General features: G+C 46.8%; 1 protein-coding gene across 2 annotated transcripts in view; it reads left to right on the forward strand.

The window, feature by feature from the left end:
- Positions 1 to 1,828: 1,828 nt before the first annotated feature.
- SYP (synaptophysin) overlaps positions 1,829 to 18,078 on the forward strand; it is a 79,636-nt gene continuing 63,386 nt past the window's right edge. The window contains exons 1-2 of one of the 2 annotated variants that reach the window (XM_015293015.3): positions 1,829 to 1,928; positions 2,014 to 2,079. In XM_015293015.3, coding sequence (XP_015148501.2) covers positions 1,911 to 1,928; positions 2,014 to 2,079 — 84 coding nt within the window. In that variant the 5' untranslated portion in view covers positions 1,829 to 1,910. Of the gene's footprint in view, positions 1,929 to 2,013; positions 4,365 to 18,078 lie in introns of those variants that run through there. The other variant, XM_015293016.4, reaches the window with a different exon arrangement.

Consider the following 18,078-nt stretch of genomic DNA (forward strand, 5'->3'; position numbering starts at 1 on the left):
GCAGGGATTTTCAGCTGGGGGAGGCTGAGCACTGAGCAACCAGAACACAGCTGGGGTGGTGGAAAGGCAATGGGAAAGGCAGCACAAGGGGTTTCTTGTAGGTGCTGCAAGCCAAAGCCTGTGGAGATAGAGAACAGCAGGAAAACCATCCCAGTCCACTGCAGGGAGAGCCTTCAGAGCACCTCCTGTGTGTCTGAGGCTGACAATTTCTGAAATAAAAACCAAATGCTGCTAAAAACCTCGGGATTACAAGAAAATATGATTAATAGGAGGGTGAGCGCATAAGTCTTTCAGTTCTCTATGGCAGTCAATGGAGACTGAGCTTTCGTTTCTTCCAGAATATCCTCACGATAAAATTAAGGGGAAAATCCCCACTGCTCAGTTATGCCTTTATAGGATGTTTCAGTGTTCCTTTGGTCTCTGAGGAAACTTTCTGAACTATCACAGGACACCCACTGAAGGCTCCCACAGCACCAAGCCACCCCCAGGCAGCAACGAGAACAGCTGAGGAGCATTTCCAACAGAAACAATTGCTCTGTTGTTCAAATAAAATAGCTGCCATAGTGTTTGATAATGGAAATTCTCCATTTTTCTTCTTTTTTTTTTTCCTCCTAGAGAAAGGAGAGCTACAATCTGCAACAACATAATAATAAGTGTGACATTCTGACCCTAACCCTATTTTTGAGAGGGGAAATGTTAACAATAATAATTAAAACAGGTGGGTCCCCTCCCTGTGCCCTCACAGCCTGCAGTTGGGTTCCTTGCAGTTCTGTGGCTTTGACTCCAAATCTTCTCCCCAGAACTCCGATTAAACTCACAGAACTTCATTCCCTGTCCCCCTGCATACCTCTTGTTCACTCCTGGAATACATATAGATTTTTTTTCATAGCGCTTTATCCTGAACAAAGCCGATTGACTCATTAAACTTCCACAGCTGCTTGGTTGATTAGGGGCAGCGAGAGCCTCAGGTGTTTCTCAGGCGGACTCTGACCTACTTGGGCACAGCTCCTGATGGGGCGGCAGTGTTTGTAGAGCTGGGTTCTGAATCCGGCTGGATGTGTGCTGTTCAGTGGGTCTGTGCCCTCAGCGCTTCCAAAGCCTTTGCAGGACCACGACCCGGCCTCACCACGAGCCTCTCACGGTGATGCTTCACAGCCACAGTGGGCTGGAAGCGCTGCCAGCGTGCGGGGCCAACGCGAACCGACACGGAGATGCGCCGCCCGGGAGTTTGCATTGTTATTGAGGTTACGCCGTGAAACGAGGCCAGAACAACGGCAACGCGAGACGGGAAAACGCCGCTCTGCTGTCAAGGAAATGCCACAAAAGCACGAGGGAGGGCGGGACAGCAGGCAGATGCCGCGGGGGGCCGGGGGTGGCTGGGACGGGAGGGGAAAGGAGGACACGGGGCTGTAATGTGCTAATGTTAGCCGCTCCTTGGTGGGCGGGGGGACGGGGAAGGCAGGTTTTCTTTCTTTCTTTTTTTTTTTTTTTTTTGTTTCTTCTCTTTTATTTATTCCCATTTATTTATTTATTCCCTATTTTATTTGCTCCCTTTATTTTATTTCCTTCCTTTTATTTCTTTCCTTTATTTCACGCCGCCTTGTATTTCTCCTATTCCTTCGTATCTTTGACTTCGATTCCCTGTCTCTCTCCCCCCCCCCCCCCCCCCCCCTTTCCCTTACCGAAGCTAATAAAAATAGATCTCGAACAACCAACCCCATCCTAAATGAGCGGCGGTGCTCTCGGAGCGCTCCCATGGCGCGGGGCGGCTCCGCGGGGCGGTGCGGGGGGCGCGGGGCCCCGCCCGGCTGCTCCGCCCGGCGTGCGCGGGGGCAGCGGCGCGCATCCCCGGTTGGCGGCTGGCGGGCGGCTCCGCTCCGCTCCGCTCGGCTCCGCGGGGCTGCGGCGCCATGGAGGCGGTGGACCAGGTAGGAAGCGCAGCTCCGCGGGTCGGGCGCGGGGGGTTGCGCGTTGCCGATCGCTTCTCTCTGATCGCTTCTCTCTGCCCCGCAGCTCGCCTCCGCGGGGACTTTCCGCGTGGTGAAGGAGCCGCTGGCCTTCCTCAGGGTGTTGGAGTGGGTGAGTGCCGGGTGGGTCGCTGAGGGATCGGGGGCTTTTGATGGGAGATGGGACGTCCCCAAAGTGAGCCCCGCAGAACAGGTGGGAGCCGGGCTGAGGATGGGCACGCGGGGCTGAGGATGGGGACCCGTCGTCCTGCGGTGATGGGATGGGATAGGGAGGTTGTGGGTGCTCCCCAGCCTTGTGCAGGCTGGAAAAAAAAAGTAATAATAATAAAAAAATCTCATTATGCATTTAGCAAACTTGTCTCTGGGCCGAGTGGGAAAGGAGGCAGATAATTGGTTTGCGGAGCAATGTCACTGTTTGTTGCTCTGATGCTCATTCGTAGTGAAGTCTGCAGGTCAAATGACATTCATCGCCAGTAGGTCTGCGGGAGGAGAGAGCTGCTCTGAACTGAAAGTTCAGAACATGTCATGGAGGATTAATCACATTCCCCTAACGCCGACTGGCTGGGGAATTATGTAAGCTGCATATTTTTGGGGGCGCATCTGCGTGCGGGTGCCATTACCCACACTCTGGCACCCACTGTGCTCACTATAATGAGAGGGTGTTGTGCTGTGCTGGGAGCTGCTGACCCCCCAGAGCCCTCCGTGTCCAGCAGAGCTGGGTGATGGGCACGTGGCTGTGGGCTTGGGATGAGGTGGTCCTGCAGCGGGCTGACCTGTGTGCAGTGCTCCCAGCAGCTGCTGCTTCCAGGAGAACTGGGGTGCTCAGGGGCTGAGCCCTGAGCTCTCCCTGCTGCTTGCTGTGAAAACAATTGTGGAGCAGAACAGGGAGAGAAGCTATTTCCATGGCAAATCACTGCTGGGGATGTGGTGTCTTCACTACACGCAGCTGTGCTGGTGGTGGCAGGGCAGTGAGCTCCAGGGGCACAGACTTTGACCTTGCAGGAAACTGTTCCCCACAGCACATTGGCACCTTTGGGGCAGTACGGGGGAGCTCTCAGGGCTCTTTCCCTGACAGTTGCCCAGTTCTGTAACTTTTTCCAGCTGCTGAATGTAAACCTGCCTTTGTCGTGGTTGAAAGCCCCTTATAAAAACTCTTCTGTTGCTCCATCTGCGTGTTGCCTGTTTGCATGTATACAAATAAACAGAAGCCTGTAACAGAAACAGAGCTCACTGGCACTGCTGGGGTGGATCAGCCCTTGGGAAATGAGTAAAAGGATGTAAAGTGTATCAGAATTCAAGACGGTCTGAAAAACTACTCCTTCAAATTTGAGATGTACGTGTGAGTGGAATTAAGCACACACCTTGGTGTAAGGAGTCAGACTTTATCAACTGGATGGGTTTTGTGGATTACCTGAATTGCAGCTCTCCTCACTTCATCTTGCTGCTCCCATCCTTCTCCTCTCGCCATGCCCGCCAACTGTCCACCATCTCTGGTCCCAATAAGTGTCTCTCTCTCTCTCTCTGACTCCTTTTCCTTCACTCCAGCTGTCGTTTTAAATTCCAAAACAGACCCAAAGCTGTGGCAGCTTTCGCATTCCCCAGCAGCATTGCAGCCTTCAGTGCACTTGATCAGAACAGTCAAATTTCCCTGCTAATTGCTGGATTTACAGCTGTTTCATTTCGGGTGTTAAATGATGTGTGAGTGGGGCTTTTATGCAGAAACTGCTGGTGACAGTGGAATTTATTAAAGCTGCTCTCATTAACGCTGATGAGTTTCTTGGAGGTTTACAGTAATCACCTATGGGAAGGTGTGACCGACATCGTGTGATGACGTGACAGCTGAATCACAACACACATGGAGCTTTAGGATACGGGGAAGAGACTGCAACTGGTTTTAACATTGCATTCTTTTGGCTTGTTTATCATCTAAAGGGAGGTTTTAATTTCTGCTTCTGGAAAACTTGTGCTTTTTTTTTTTTGAATGCTTGTTTCCCAGAAAGCCAAGTTCTGGATCTCAGAAGCTGTTAGGACATAGGGGTGGGAGGGCTACAGCATGGGACCTCAGCTGGTCCAGGCAGACCAATCCCTAACATGCTTCTGTCTTGTGATCCGTTTGGGTAGGTCCATGGAGGAGGTAGCTCAGGGATCTGTGTCTTTATTAATAAACCTCTGCATTGTAAACAACGCAAATGCTTTCAAGTCTGGAGGCAACCAGGATGGCTGCAGGTTCTCAGGTTGATGACTGCAGTCTGTCGGTGTGCACGTTCCATGAGCTCACAGAGCTGTGGCTGGAGGAGCAGGCACTGGATTGGGCCTCTTGCAATCTTCTGTTTTGATTATTGCCAAGCACCGTGAGAGAAGATGCTGAAATAGGGCTGATTCTTCTGAATATTCATGGTACGTTTTCATTTGTATTTCTCGTGTACTTTGCAATCTATTTCCAGGCAAGGAATTGCATTTGGGAGCCATTAACAGACAACGTTGGCTCAGGCCCAGGAAAGGTTAGAAGAAGAAAGAAATGACTTGTAGCAATTGAACACCAGAGCTGTGTTTTTTGGGGGAAGTTCAGAGCTGTATACTGGTTATAAATGGCGTACTCACAGCATAGGGATCACAGTTCTGGGCTTGGAAAATTGCACACAGCTGTGCTAGATAGGCTCTGGGTGTTCCCAGTTCTGAGTCAACTCTTGCTTCATGGCATGCGTTGGGGAAAGCTGCTGAAGAGCTGTGATTGATCTTCTGCCCCTTCATCCCCCTGCTTGATCTTCACTTGAGCCAAGGGTATGCTGCTGAAGTTTGTTTCTCATAGTTGTCTGCTGTGGCTCTGTGGTCTTCTGTGACCAGCTAACAATGTCACAGCTTTGCCTGAGAAATGACTCTCCTCAGCGTGCACCTGACAACAGTGAGTAAGGAAAGATGAAAGAAATATATTTGCTTGTCTCCCTGGATTAATTTCCATCACGAGGATGCCTGGATGTGTTTGGGTTGCTTCGATTGGGTCGGTGAAAAGTAAGCAGGAAAAGCAAGTTTGTCAGCTGTGTTATATTTGTGTCACGGTTGTTGCTCCTCTGGAACGAATCTACTGAGAAGCAGAGATTTGTGTGTCTATGAAGTGACATGTACATCAAGTGCTTCCTATGGAGCCAGGGGTTACCTGCAAAAATATTTGAGTAAATGGCATTAGGGTGAGGTTTTGAGAGCCTTTCCCTTCTCTTCCTGTTGCTTACAGAACTGTGCTGCTGCTCATCCCTTGTGCACTGCAATGTGTGTACCTGGAAGCAGTCTTAGAGCTGTGGTTTCTGGTTACCAGTGGTGTTGCAGGCTGAAAACACTGCTAGGGCTTTTATTAAGAAGATAACTTGCATGTTGATGTTGAGATGCTTAATGAACCTGAATCTATCTGAAGAGTTGTTGTAATTCATGCTTTGTGCAGAAAAATTACATTCTGGTCTTCGCATTACTGCAGATAGTCACTGCATGTGGTTCTGCTTGGGAGATGCAAAAGGTTTCCAGAGCAGTGCCTGGCATTTGGACAACAGATGTCCATTCATCTCTGATGGAAACTGGACATAGGAATTGCACACAGTTTTGAAACCTCCCTGGCACGTGGACCAAACTAACCTTGTTCTGCTTCATTGACATCACAATGTGATCTTTTGGCTCAGGAGCTAGGAAGAAAAGCCTGGAAAGAGCAAAGCTTGCTTTTTTTCATGGCCTCTGGAAGGGCTAACAACATTTCCCTGCAAACAGATGTGTGCTTGGAAGGCGAAGGGAATCTCAGTCTACAAAAACTGGTGGAAAGTCTTCTCTTTTGTCCCAGTGCTGATTGCTCATCTGGCCATGGTGCCCTTCATTGGATTATATTTGCATGCATATGAATGGACATAAGTAGATGCGTGCTTCCAAGTGTGTCCTAGAAAATCTTAGATGTCGTGAGCTGATGAAAGTAATAATGATAAAACAGGTTACCTGCATGAGGCATTGTGATTAAGTACTGTGGGCCTGAGGTTCTTTTCAAGCTGTTGGAGCCACTTCATCACATTTGCTTGTGTTTGTGTTTTGCTTAACCAGAAGGCAGCTCTCTACTCTGGTGTGGGCAGAGAGTGGTCTGTAAGGAGTACTGTAGGTGATGGAGTTGGGTAATCGTGCTGGAGCCTAATGCTCATGGGTGGCTGGAGTGTTTGCTTTTTGTCCTTGGACTGAGAGAAAAGCCTTATAAAATAGCATTTTTTTTCCTGCCTACTGATGTTGCTTGTGCAACACCAGGACTGTGTTCTGTGTTGGATCTGTCCATCTTGATGTGTAGGATGTGCAAATATGTCAAAAAACGTATTTTTGATTTTTGGATGTCTTTCTTGTGAAGGAGGTACCCAGTTGTTCTTGAAAACCTGACCTCAGGTTTACTACCTCAGGGACCCTGTATGTGCAGTATCAGGTCAATACGTGTGCTACTTAGTGAAAAAATGTAAATTCATTTCTATGGTATTTTAATATTGCAAGGGTAATTACCGTGTAACTACCCTTAATGGGATGATTTCTTATGGGCAACTTAGCATGATGCATGCAAAACACTCTGCAGTTCACCACAGGCAAAAATTGCTACTTTGGAACAAGGGGATGTGAGCACCCAACAGAATGGAGCCCTGTGAGCTGGCTCTGTTGGTCCCCATGGTTGGACATACAACTTCTAGACACTTAGCAGGGTATCACTCACTGCAGCCTCACTGAAGACAGATTTGAACCTGTATTTCACCATTGGTGGGACTGGGATGAAGGCAGCAGAAGCCCTCAGTGTGTATGCAGTATTTTACTTTGTGGTTTTCAAGTCTCAGCTTCTGGGAGTCTTGTGATTCTGAAACCTTTGGCTCTGATAAGCCATATGCTACCATATGGTAGCAGAAGAGAGATGGAAGCCCTGAAGACTGAAAACCCAGCAGACAAGCAAAGGAGCAGAAAATCTGTTCTGTGATCCCCTGTTTCCATGCAGCCTGCACAGAGCTGGCTGTTCTGCACGCTGCTCACATGCATGTTTGTCGTGTGTGGTACAAATTCAGGAACAGGCAAAGAAGGAAGGAGGAAAGGTCAGTGATGCCTGACCACATTGCAAATAAAGAGCATCTTTCATCTGAGGTGAGCCTGCCATTTCTGCTTGGGCTCAAGCTATAGTCGTGGCAGAATCAATTTTAAAAGGTCACCTAACAACTCACTGAAGTCTTGATGATTCTTAGGCAGGCCAAGCCCCGGCTGAGTGGGACCAGGTATGCAGGAGTTATGCTGGATTAGTGTGGCTGAGAAAGTGTGCTTTGGGAAGCGGAGGTTCTTTGGAGTGAGGAACTCCATAGACATCCCTGAGTGAACCTGGTGAAATCTTTATGGTAAGCCACCTTCCTGATGGCAGGCTCAGCTGGTGGTGTTATCTGAGTGTGGCTGTTCCAAGCTGTAGGAATAAAAGATGAGGAGAGAAACTCATTAATGCTAAATTTGATTATATATGCAAACCAGGTTTCTATGAAAGGAAGAACAAAAATGATCTGACTTTCAAACTAGCAAGGAGATGCACGGAGATAGAGGGTTGTGCCATTAGACATACACAGTTACAGGATCCTTGCCAATTTTTATGAGGGAGATGTTTCAGTCATCACTCCTGTAAATCAGCATCTGCATAATTGGAGCCCCGGGTGAAAGCCCAGCCTGTTGACATCTCTGGATTCCAGTGTTGCAGTTAGGGAGGAATGTGCTCATGACAAAGAGCTGCCATCCTTTGGATCCTGCAGTCCCCATGTGAACCTGGGCTCGTATACCAGCTTCTTCTTGGAACCCAATGAAAGCAATCAAGTGTTATATTCCAGGAATACAAAGCAGAAAAGAGCACTTGTCTGTCTGCTCACCCAGCCTGGCATCTGACCGGATGGGTCTTAAGAATGGTGATGGGTTGATGGTTGGACTAGATGGCATTAGTGGTCTTTTCCAGCCTTAATGATTCTATGATTCTCTGATAATGGCTTTTGCTCTTGGGGGATCCAGCAGGTGCTGCAAAGAACATAGTGGAAAGGAACATGTGGAGGTGCTGCTTTTGAGGTGTTGGATCAAAGTGGCACATGTTCTGCAAAGACACAGTTGCTAAGGTGACGGCTTGCTTTCTTTTTGGCAAAAGGAAGAGAATACTGAATATAGACCAACTGCCAGCTTTTGTACTATTTAATTTGCAGTTTCATCTTTTGGCCATTGCATAAACTTCTCGAGTTGGTCTTTGGAAGCTGTGTTTTCCCACTCAGAATACTGCTCTTGCTCAGCTGGAAAAGCCAGTAGGGCTGGTCATCCTCAAGGAAATGCATGAGCCGTGTAAACTGATGGTGTTTTCAATGAGTACAACTGCAGACACAAATCATGGTATTAAAAGAGTTTGGCAATGGCATTCAGTCAGTTGGAGAAGTATTTTCAAAGAGCCATTTATGAAAATTGTTGGGCATTGCTTTATTGGCAGCCTGTGCTCATGCGTGCATTTGCATCCCTGAGTGCACAGAGGATTGCTGCATGTGTGAGTTGTGTGCATTTGCAAGTAGCTCAGAGCTAATCTCAAATGCACAAAGGGGTGAGAACTGGTGGTCACACTCGCGGTTGTGGCTGTGATGGGAGGACCAAAATCCAGGCAGCAGACAGCTCAGTTACTGCCAGGGCTGAGTATCTTTATAATATTTCTTGGGGAGGAAGCTCGGCAAAGGATCGGACAAATGTGGGCCTTTGAGTGAGGGGCTCTCTGAAGGAGTGGTCCTGTGCAGCATGGGTCAGTGCTGTGTCCTAGCAGTGGAGAGGAAAGCAGAAAGGTCTTACGATTGATATTGGGCTCATCTCTTCACTAAGAGGTCCTGGTGGGCATGACATTCACCCACCAGTACTGGAAGGCAGCACGCAACCTCCCAATATGCAGCCTTCCTCTGTGATAAGGAAGCAGGTGAAAAACTGTAGAGCAGTAAGATTTCACCAGCACTTTATAAATATTTAGATGGTAATGGCCTCAAGTTGTGCCAGCGGAGGTTCAGGCTGGATACTGGGGAAAAATGTTGTCTCAGAAAGAGTGGTGAGGCGCTGGCATGGGCTGCCCAGGGAGAGGGTGGGATCACTGACCCTGGAGGTGTTAAGGAACAGTGGAGATGTGGCACAGAGGGTAAAATAAATGTATCTGACTGTCCTGCAAAACTCCTGCCCTGTCAACCCAATCCTTCTTCCGTGAGAAATACAGCCTGCAAACAGCCTGAGTGAATATTTGTGGGAGTAGGCAGCTGTGTGCCTCTGCCACCTCAGCTGGTGGCTCTGGGTAACTTCTCGTCTCAGGTCCCTGAATTTCCAGCAGAAGTTTGTGGTATCTGTCCTCAGCTGATGTACGTGCTCTGCCCTCTGGTGTTATTCCTCAGGTGATGCGGATCTAAAGTGTCTGGTTTGAAGTGCTAATCCTCGGATCCAGCCCTTTGACATTTGCATGTTGGGTGCTCATAATGGCACTCCATACTTGGCACTGTAGAATCAGAGAATTGTAGAATCATTAAGGTTGGATAAGACATCCGTGATCATCAAGTCCAACTGTCAACCTCTCACCACTGTGCCCACTAACCATGTCCCTAAGTGCCACCTCCCTGATGCTGGATGAGATGCCTCCCTGGCCGATCTTGATGGAGTTAGGTTGGACCCTGAAAACTGGCTTATTACTGCGGACTGCATTCACCTGCATGCTTCTTTAGAGTGGAGCAGTTTCTCCAAGTGCTTTATTGGAGACGGTTCTTCAAAACCTCTTCCTGCAAAACCCCAGTGAGCGTGGGGTTCCTCCCAGTGCCCAGTGCTGCAGCCATAGGCCTGCAGAGCTCTGCAGATCTCCATCTCCCGGGGCAGCCGGCATGTTGGAGCAGAATTAGGTCCCGCTTTGCAAGAACACGCCTGCCAAAAGAATTAAACAATGGATGCTTTCCTAGTTAATTTTAACATTTTAATTAAATTCTTTGCTGCTGCGTGCCTTTGATCTCAGCGAGCTGATATACATAGTGTCTTTTGTTGTGTCCTAGCTGCATTTTATTTCAAACTTACGCATGGCTGCTGGGACCAATTTGAGTATGAATAAAAGTACAGAACCACATGCTGTCAGGTGAAGAGTGCATCACAACTCGCTTTGCCAACTGGCGACCAAAGGCATACAGACTGTGAGATTTTGTGGGCAATATTGGTGGTAGATGGATGGTTGAACTAGATGATCTCAGAGGTCTTTTCCAACCTTAATGGTTCTATGGTTATTGAGGAGTATTTTAGTGATGTCCCAGTAGAGCTGCTTTTTGGAGGTAGTCTGTCTGTCTCTCTCTCCCTCCCTTTCTCCTTTTTTTTTTAAATCTACTTCTGTAGTCCAAGAAGTGGGTAGGAACATACAATGATTGAATGGCCAAGGTATTAAAGTCAGCTTCTTCCTGTTTTATAGCCTGGGGGCAGTGACTGAGGAGCTGTGGAGAGTTTGGGCTGTACCCAGGTGCCAGGCAAGCCCAGTCGTTATTGCATCAAAGTTGTTTGTAGAGCTGGTTGGAGAGCACAGTTTCATTTCCGGGGAGAAAAAACACTTTTCATATAAGTTTCCATTGGAAACTCAGGCTTTCTAGTGAGTTTGTGAGTGAAGAAATATTTTTGCCAGAAGACAGTCTTTCAATTCAAAGCTCAATTGGAGGTTCAGGTTGGATATCAGTAAAAAGGTTCATTGATGAGATGGTGTTTGGGCACTGGAACAGGCTCCTCTGGGGAGTGGTCATGGCACTGAACTTGCCAGAGTTCAAGAAGCATCTGGACAATGCTCTCAGACACATGGTCTGATTTTTGGACGGTCCTTTGTGGAGCCAGGAGTTGGATTTGATGTTCCTTGTGGGTCCCTCCCAACTCTTTCCTTTAAGAAGCAGTGACCAGGTCCTTGTTCCCATGCATCATGCTGTTATGCACCAGGCTTGCTTCTGGAGGGGCCAGAGTCACTTGCACCCTTGGCATTGGGACTTGCAGGGGAAGTTAACATTTTTGGAGCAGAGACAATACATTTCTGGAAAAAAGTGAGCAAGTAAAAAATGTAGAAAATCCTTTTGGTGGAAAACCTTCAGCTGTCAAGCACTGATTTTTAGACAGCATGCATATTGGCGTTGTAGTTTATGCTTATACTTTGTGCATGTGACAGGAGGCTCTGTGCAATCAGAGCCCATCCCAGCACCAGATCTGTGCTGTCCCAGATTGTGGGGCCTTGGCAGGCAGCTGAGGCTGTGTCTCAGTGGCCAGCATATATGGGGACTCAGGGTGGGTGCAGCAGAAGGTTTCCTGCTGCCACTGAGTGTGATGCTGTGGTGCGGTGGAAATGAGCTCCTTGCCTGTGCTGCTCCCTGCATCTGCACCAGAGTGCTTTCCACTGTGGGAACCAAGTGCTGGCATGGCTTGCTTTTTCTATTTTTTTCCCCCTTTTTTTCCCATTTTCCCCATTTTTTTCCATCCCTTCCATCATGGTTTTCACAGCAGAATGACAGCAACAGGAGAGCAAGGACAGGCTTGGGGCAGAACCGAGCCAGCACAGCTTGTGCTGCTGAGCAGTGAAATAGAGAGGCTCTCTTTGCCACAGCATCCAAATGTTTCATTCTTTTTCTATTTAAAAGAACAACCAAACCCAACAACCGCTTTTCCATCTTTTTGTTTCTGTGCTCATTAGCACTGGCCACCCGTGGATGTTGTATGGGTTGTTAATGCAGCTGAAGAAGCTCTGACAAAGCGCACAGATATTGTTTCCGCAGCTTAGCGCCCAAAAAGTAGTGACTCAGCAATGATCTCATGGGACAAACAGTTCCCAGCTCTTCCCAACTTGCAATGAGATCTGCACATCCCTGGGCTGCTGGAGGCAGGGCGCTGCGTACCCCACATCTGCATCCCTCCTGCACAGAGGCTGCCGGGTGTGAGGAGAAGAGTACTCTCTTCAAAGAGATTTTCTGGGGGGTTTTTACGTTCCATCCCGTGGTGCGCTTTGGGATGCATTCAGCTTTCTCTTCTGAATAGGGCTCCAGATGATGGAAATAAATTATCATAAATTAGAATAGATTGCACTCTTCAGCATCTCTACATCTGTCATTATGTTTCTTTAACAGCTCAGTTTAACATTTATACACACTCTGACAGCAGCTACTGGTGTGTATGCTATAAATATTGGCTTGCAGAAGACATTAATGGAGTTTAGGTAAACGTTTGATGACGCTGAGATTCTGTTCCATATGGTGGCATGCAGCAAAATTGAATTCAATGTGCCATGTATAGCACGCTTGTGTTCCGTATGCACCGTCCTCTTGGCGTTTTATCAGTGTTCTGCACTACCAAGAAGTGCAGGTGCTCTCAAAGAGGAAAGTGATTTTCTTGCAGTCAGTTCTGTTGTTTACCACCTGTGCTGTTTGTGACGCTTGAAGCCAACTTGTGGTGTGTGTCATAGAGTCATGAAGGTTGGAAAAGACCTCCATGATTGTCCACCTATCACCGCCCATGCCCACCATGTCCCTTGTATGGATGGGAAGGAGCCAGGGAAAAGAGGTGTCTCAGAGAAGCAGCAGGCTGGAATTGGGCAAAGAGCTGTGGGGTTGCTTTGCGTTCAATGTGGGGAAGAATACCTGTGGGATTTTCTGGCTAAGATGGCATTTCATTAGTATTGCAGTGGGTCCCAAAGGCAAGGCACAGTCTTTGTGTGTTGGTTGGTCGTGACTGCTGAATGTGGAATCCGTGGTTTTGGTGACAGTTTTGTTGAGATTCACACTTGGCTGGAGGGTCTGCCTTGTGTTCTACTGACTGACAGGAGGACTAATAGCTCAGACATCCTAGCAAGAGGTAGGAAAAACTATATTCTGCTCCCTCTGGTGTGCCTTGCCATCATCCAATAGAATTAGGACGTCTCCTGCAACTCTCTTCTTCTTTATTTCTTCTTTTATAAAACTTTTTGGCTAATTGCGACACCTTGATTAGTGCAGCCTGATGATGTGGCTGCCTCCTCTGTGGCACTTCTCTCATGTATCCTAGTTTTGAGTTAGCGTTAAGGTGTGCAGTGTTTTGTTGGCTCTGTGCTGTGGAGGGGCAGCTGCAGTACAGGAGCTGGACAGCCCAGATGTGGGGCCCAGGAGAACATCTGGCTCAAGCTGGCCCCTGGGCACGGCCGCTTCGTTTGCCCCTGTGTAATGCAATGTAAGTAATGAAGCAACTTCAGTGTACAAAGCAGGGCAATCCAAAGAATGCTCTTCACACTGTAAATTGCTGAAGGTCTTTATGATGCCAGTGAATTAAAAATCCGAGTAGAAAAAACCCTGCAGTGCTGTAAGTTCAAGTCACTTCTTTCACAAGCTGCGAGTGGGGAGGGGAAGAGATAAGTTATCTGAATGGAAATGTATTTAAATTCTGTCTCTGGCAGAGTTCTGGGTTATTGCACAGGAAACAGTGTGCTCCCTGGCACGTAGAGAACTGGAGACATTTTCATATAGACCAAATGGGTTTCCTTTGGTGGCATTACCCCCTTGTGATTGGGGTTGTGAGGGACATTTTCAGACCCTTGCAGGTTGCTTATTTAGAAGATGTTGCTTCAGGTGTTTCAGTGATGCACCTGTGTTCATTTGCATAGGGATGCTGCTCCCTCCCTGCTGGCTGGGCACCAAACCCTCTTTCCTACCTTTTCCCAGGTTTCAGCATTGTTCTGTGTGGTTGCCTTGTCCTTCTGCCTCAGCCCTCCTGCTCTTGCTGCCTCCTGCAGAAAGAAATGTGTTTACAAATCTCTTCCCCACCAGAGCAGCCTTGCCTGTGATTTTCCTCTGGGCAGCTGATTGTGTCTGAGCTCGGGGCTTGCATTTGTCTCTTGAATGATGCTATAAAGAACTAAATAGTATTTAAAGAAAGGCAGTGTTTACATTTGCTTGCTCTTAAAGGCATTTTAACCCAGGCAACATGACTTCATGGTGAGCCTTGCTCTATTCAGCCTTCTCCAAGCTGCAGGAGGAGCTGAATTCATGGGGGCAGTTTCAAAATGCATTTTCTTTCTATTTCTTGTATTTTCTGGGTCTTTTAGCTCTTTGAGGTGTGTAATTTCAGACATGGAGGCTCTGGGTGCAGCTCTCACCATGTAGCTATGGCAGGTTTCTCTGTGATGCCCTCATATGAAGGGTGGATTTGAGAAGGGATGTTGTGTAGGTGGAATTTCATGGGAATGAGACGTGCATCTTGAGAATATCTCCTTCTGGGGGTTATTTAATTAATTGCAGTGTTTTGTTTAGTTCCAAACTAAGCTGTAAAGATACTCTTGGGTAGAAGGGAGGGAAAGGTGAGGTAGGGGCACAGGCTGCCCGGAGAAGTTGTGGATGCCCCATCCCTGGAGGTGTTCAAGGCCAGGTTGGATAGGGCTCTGGGCAACCTGATCTGGTGTCTGATTTAGTGGTTGGCAACGCTGCCTATGGCAGGGGGTTGGAACTAGATGATTTTTGAGGTCCTTTCCAACCCAAGCCATTTTATGATTCTATGAAAGGAGCCCTTGTTCTGGGTGGATTATTTATTTTCAAATATACATGGTGTTCTCATAGAAAATGAGTCAATGTGCTGCTTTAATTAATCTGTCAAGTTTTATCTTTCACATATGGCTAATGTTCATAAATCCTCAAACTATTTCTTTTAGTCTTTCTGTCCTCATTGTATAATGGAGATGACCCATTCCCAGCTCCAGCTGTCCTCCCTATCTGGCCATAAGCCCCTTTAGGGTAGGATGGGAGAAATGTTGCACTTTTTTGCACTCAATCAGTGCTGGATCTCAAAGTTTAAAAATATCACAAGTGAAAAACATGAATGTGAGTCATACAGAAAACACCCTTCATTTCCAAGGAAGTATAAATATCAGAGAAACACATTCTTCAGATGTTTCCTCCTCCAAGCAGGTATTCACATCCAAGATTTCTGTTTGAAGTGTTCAAAGACATTGGCTGCCTGCTGTCAGAGTGACCATTAGGTACAAGAGATGCCTATCAAGTACTGATAGCTGACATCTTCCCGGAGGTAAAATAGTCACAAAGGTCTGGGTGAGCTTTGAATGAAGGGGGAAAGTAGGGAAGGCTGCAATTTCCCTTCTTGTGGCAGATGCCCCAGTGATCTCCATAAACACCTCTTCTGCAAAGGTTGGTCCTCATTTTGGACCTGAATGCTCAACTGCATCTCACGCATCAGGTATTGCCCTCCAGGGCAGCACATCTGCATACTTTTGGGGAGCAAGTGTCCCCAGTTGTCTCTCAGCAGCTGGGAAATGAGGGTTTTGTATCAGCCAGGCTTGCTCTGATGCCAGCATGTGTTAAAGTGCATGTGCATTTCCTTGTGTTTTTACAGGATTAATATTTTCAAGGCTTTTTGATAGAAAATTGCTGAAAATTATTTAAATCTGAGACACGCTGCAGAGATCAGAGAACTCTTCTAAACTCATGAATTAGTAACGTTGAATTAGACATGAGAAAATCCTTTTCGGCTTAAATGGTGAATAGGCTTTTCTCAGAACTTTTTACGAGTTTAATATCTTCATTCATCCTTCTAATAAGTGTTACAGCTTTGGCTTTCCCTGTGTGCACATGCCCAGTGGATGCAGTTCAGCCAAGCTGTGCATCTCTAGGGCTGTCGGGGAGCCCTAGAAACTCATAACTTTTGAAGGGTCTCCCTCAATAGCAAGCTGCTGTGGTAACTTGGGAAAGCAATGCTCACCTTGGTGGCACCACCTGGATCCCATTTGTGTTGCCATTCAGAGTCTAATCGGCAGCATGTGAAGCAGAGCCCGAGGCAGTGCTTTGCTGCCTGATGAATTGAAGGAATAAATACAGCGAGAATCTGCCTTTCCCTGTTCCCTTTGAGTGTGCACATAAGTGTTAGGTGAGCCATGTTTGAAGAGACATCATGAAGTGAGCTTTCAAATATTTTCTTGAAGTTCTGTTAATTATTTCGCTGTAATGGTAAGGAACAAAGCAGAAGAATCAATATGCCTAATTATTACATCTAAATGCAAGAGAAATTAGCCAGCGAACTCTCCCTTCTCTGGGGAGAATTAATCTTCCTATGCTCTATTTCAAATATCTTCCAGAAAAATGAAAGGCTTATCACCTAGGAAACACGCGGTCCTAATCGCCCAGGTCTGGCACTTGGGTTTACAGCTGGTGAGGAGGGGGCTTGCACTGAGTCGGTCTTCTGAAGTGCAAAATTAGATTGTTTTCTTGCATTTAACTGTTGGAGTAGGAGTTCTGAAGCTGAGTGATTTGAATGGCAGATGCTAGCGGCGCATGCACCGTATGTAATCTGGAGGTGCCCCCTGGCTCTGGATGTGGTGGTGGGCCCACTTGTCATCAAGGGGTGCCACATGAAGGGTTGGGTTGGTCCTGGACCTGACCCTGCTGATTAGCTGAGCTTTTCAGTACCAAAGTGCTGTGTTGATGGGTCTATGCTGCTTTAAGAGCTGTCTTGTTTACCTCTGCACTGTACAATAAGTGCCTCTCTGACAGCTATATGAGACTCTGAGAAGACACTGTTTTGCTGTGACCTGCTGGGAAATGGCCAGGAGATGCTTACAGGTGCTGCTGGTGGGATCTTGGTTCTTCCTCCTTGAACTGGTCACTGAAATGAAATGACAAAAGTAGTTCCTGCTTACAGGGTTCAGTATTGCAGTGTATTCTGGTTCTAATTCCTTGTGTTTGATGCATACCGCGACAGTAATGTTTATGACATTTCTGTATGGTTGGTTACAATGATTTTAAGCTTTTACACAGATGTAAGATGATTTCAAATGGAGTGTTTAAATGAATAAATCCATCTTTACGTAAAGTATGTTCACCTTTACTCAGCCAGTAGGGTATGGGTTTCCTTTGATTTTTGTTGGTTATTTTCTTGTTCTGGTGGAAATCCTAGTCTGGAAGTACTAAGATGTGTTTCCCTAGAATATGACCACATTCCTATATATGCAGGTCATGTCTGGGAAGAGAGGGGTTGGGTTTATTCCTCATCTGAAAACCCACCTCAGTTGAAAGAAGATTCAGCAGCTAAAATATGAAGACTGAATAAATAAAAAATAATTTTAAAAGGGCCATTTCTTTTCATAACACTGAGGAAATCAGCCTTACAGTTCACAAACTGAGATGACAGCTGGCTGTAGGGAAATGCTTCAGTCCGTCAATTATTTTACATTTTTGTATTGCATTACTCGTGGCACTTTATTAATTAGTTTCTCTTTTGCACTCTTCCTTAAAAGGAAAAGATTTCAACTCATTATGTGTCACCCCACACCTTTCTCCCTTTCCAAATTGCTCCTTGAGTTGTGGGCAGTTGCCATCTTTCCCGGCTGTTGAGTGGATCAGCTGGGTGATGCTGACTGGAGGGCATGGGATGGGCCACTGATGCACCATCTGATTATGTGCTCGTGGAAACCCTCCGAGGTAAGACCTATGTTATCAAAATAAATTGGGATTTTCTGCCAACTAACGGTTGGCGAGGCTTGCGCTAATGCTAGATCCTGCAGGATGATGCACTATGGAAGCCAATTAGCCTTTGCTGTGATAAGCTAGGCTTTGATTAAGCTTTCCAGGCTTTCTCATTGCAAGAAACATGTATTAGTCATTGAACATGCAGATGCATTTGCAGTGTGTAATTACAAAATTTTCTAAAGGAGCGACCTATTTTAAACAGGGCTTTCGTTTCATGCTTATTCCTTAGTTGCACTTACCGACTCGTTCACACAGACTAATTCAGCAAACGTAATTGACTGGTTTTAGGAGTTAAAATATCCTGTTGTTAAGTGTTTTCTGCTTCAAATACCAAATATAACGAAGACCATTGCGGTGGATATGTCAGCTATCTACAGCCGCTCAGAACACCTTACTCTGCACGAGGAGCCCTTGGGAAGCAGTGGGCTGGCAGTGCTACCTTCCATTGATAGCATTGCCTACATTGATTTGAGCCAATATAGGAGTGGTCCTGCCCTGACGATGCCGAGAACAAATGCTTATTCTGTAGCCATGGACAGGGGGATAGCTTTTATCCTGTCGAAAGTGCATCATGTTCCGCTTGATGGGAATTAATTTAT

The sequence above is a fragment of the Gallus gallus genome, chromosome 12 (assembly GCF_016699485.2).
Source record: "Gallus gallus isolate bGalGal1 chromosome 12, bGalGal1.mat.broiler.GRCg7b, whole genome shotgun sequence".
Taxonomy (NCBI): domain Eukaryota; kingdom Metazoa; phylum Chordata; class Aves; order Galliformes; family Phasianidae; genus Gallus; species Gallus gallus.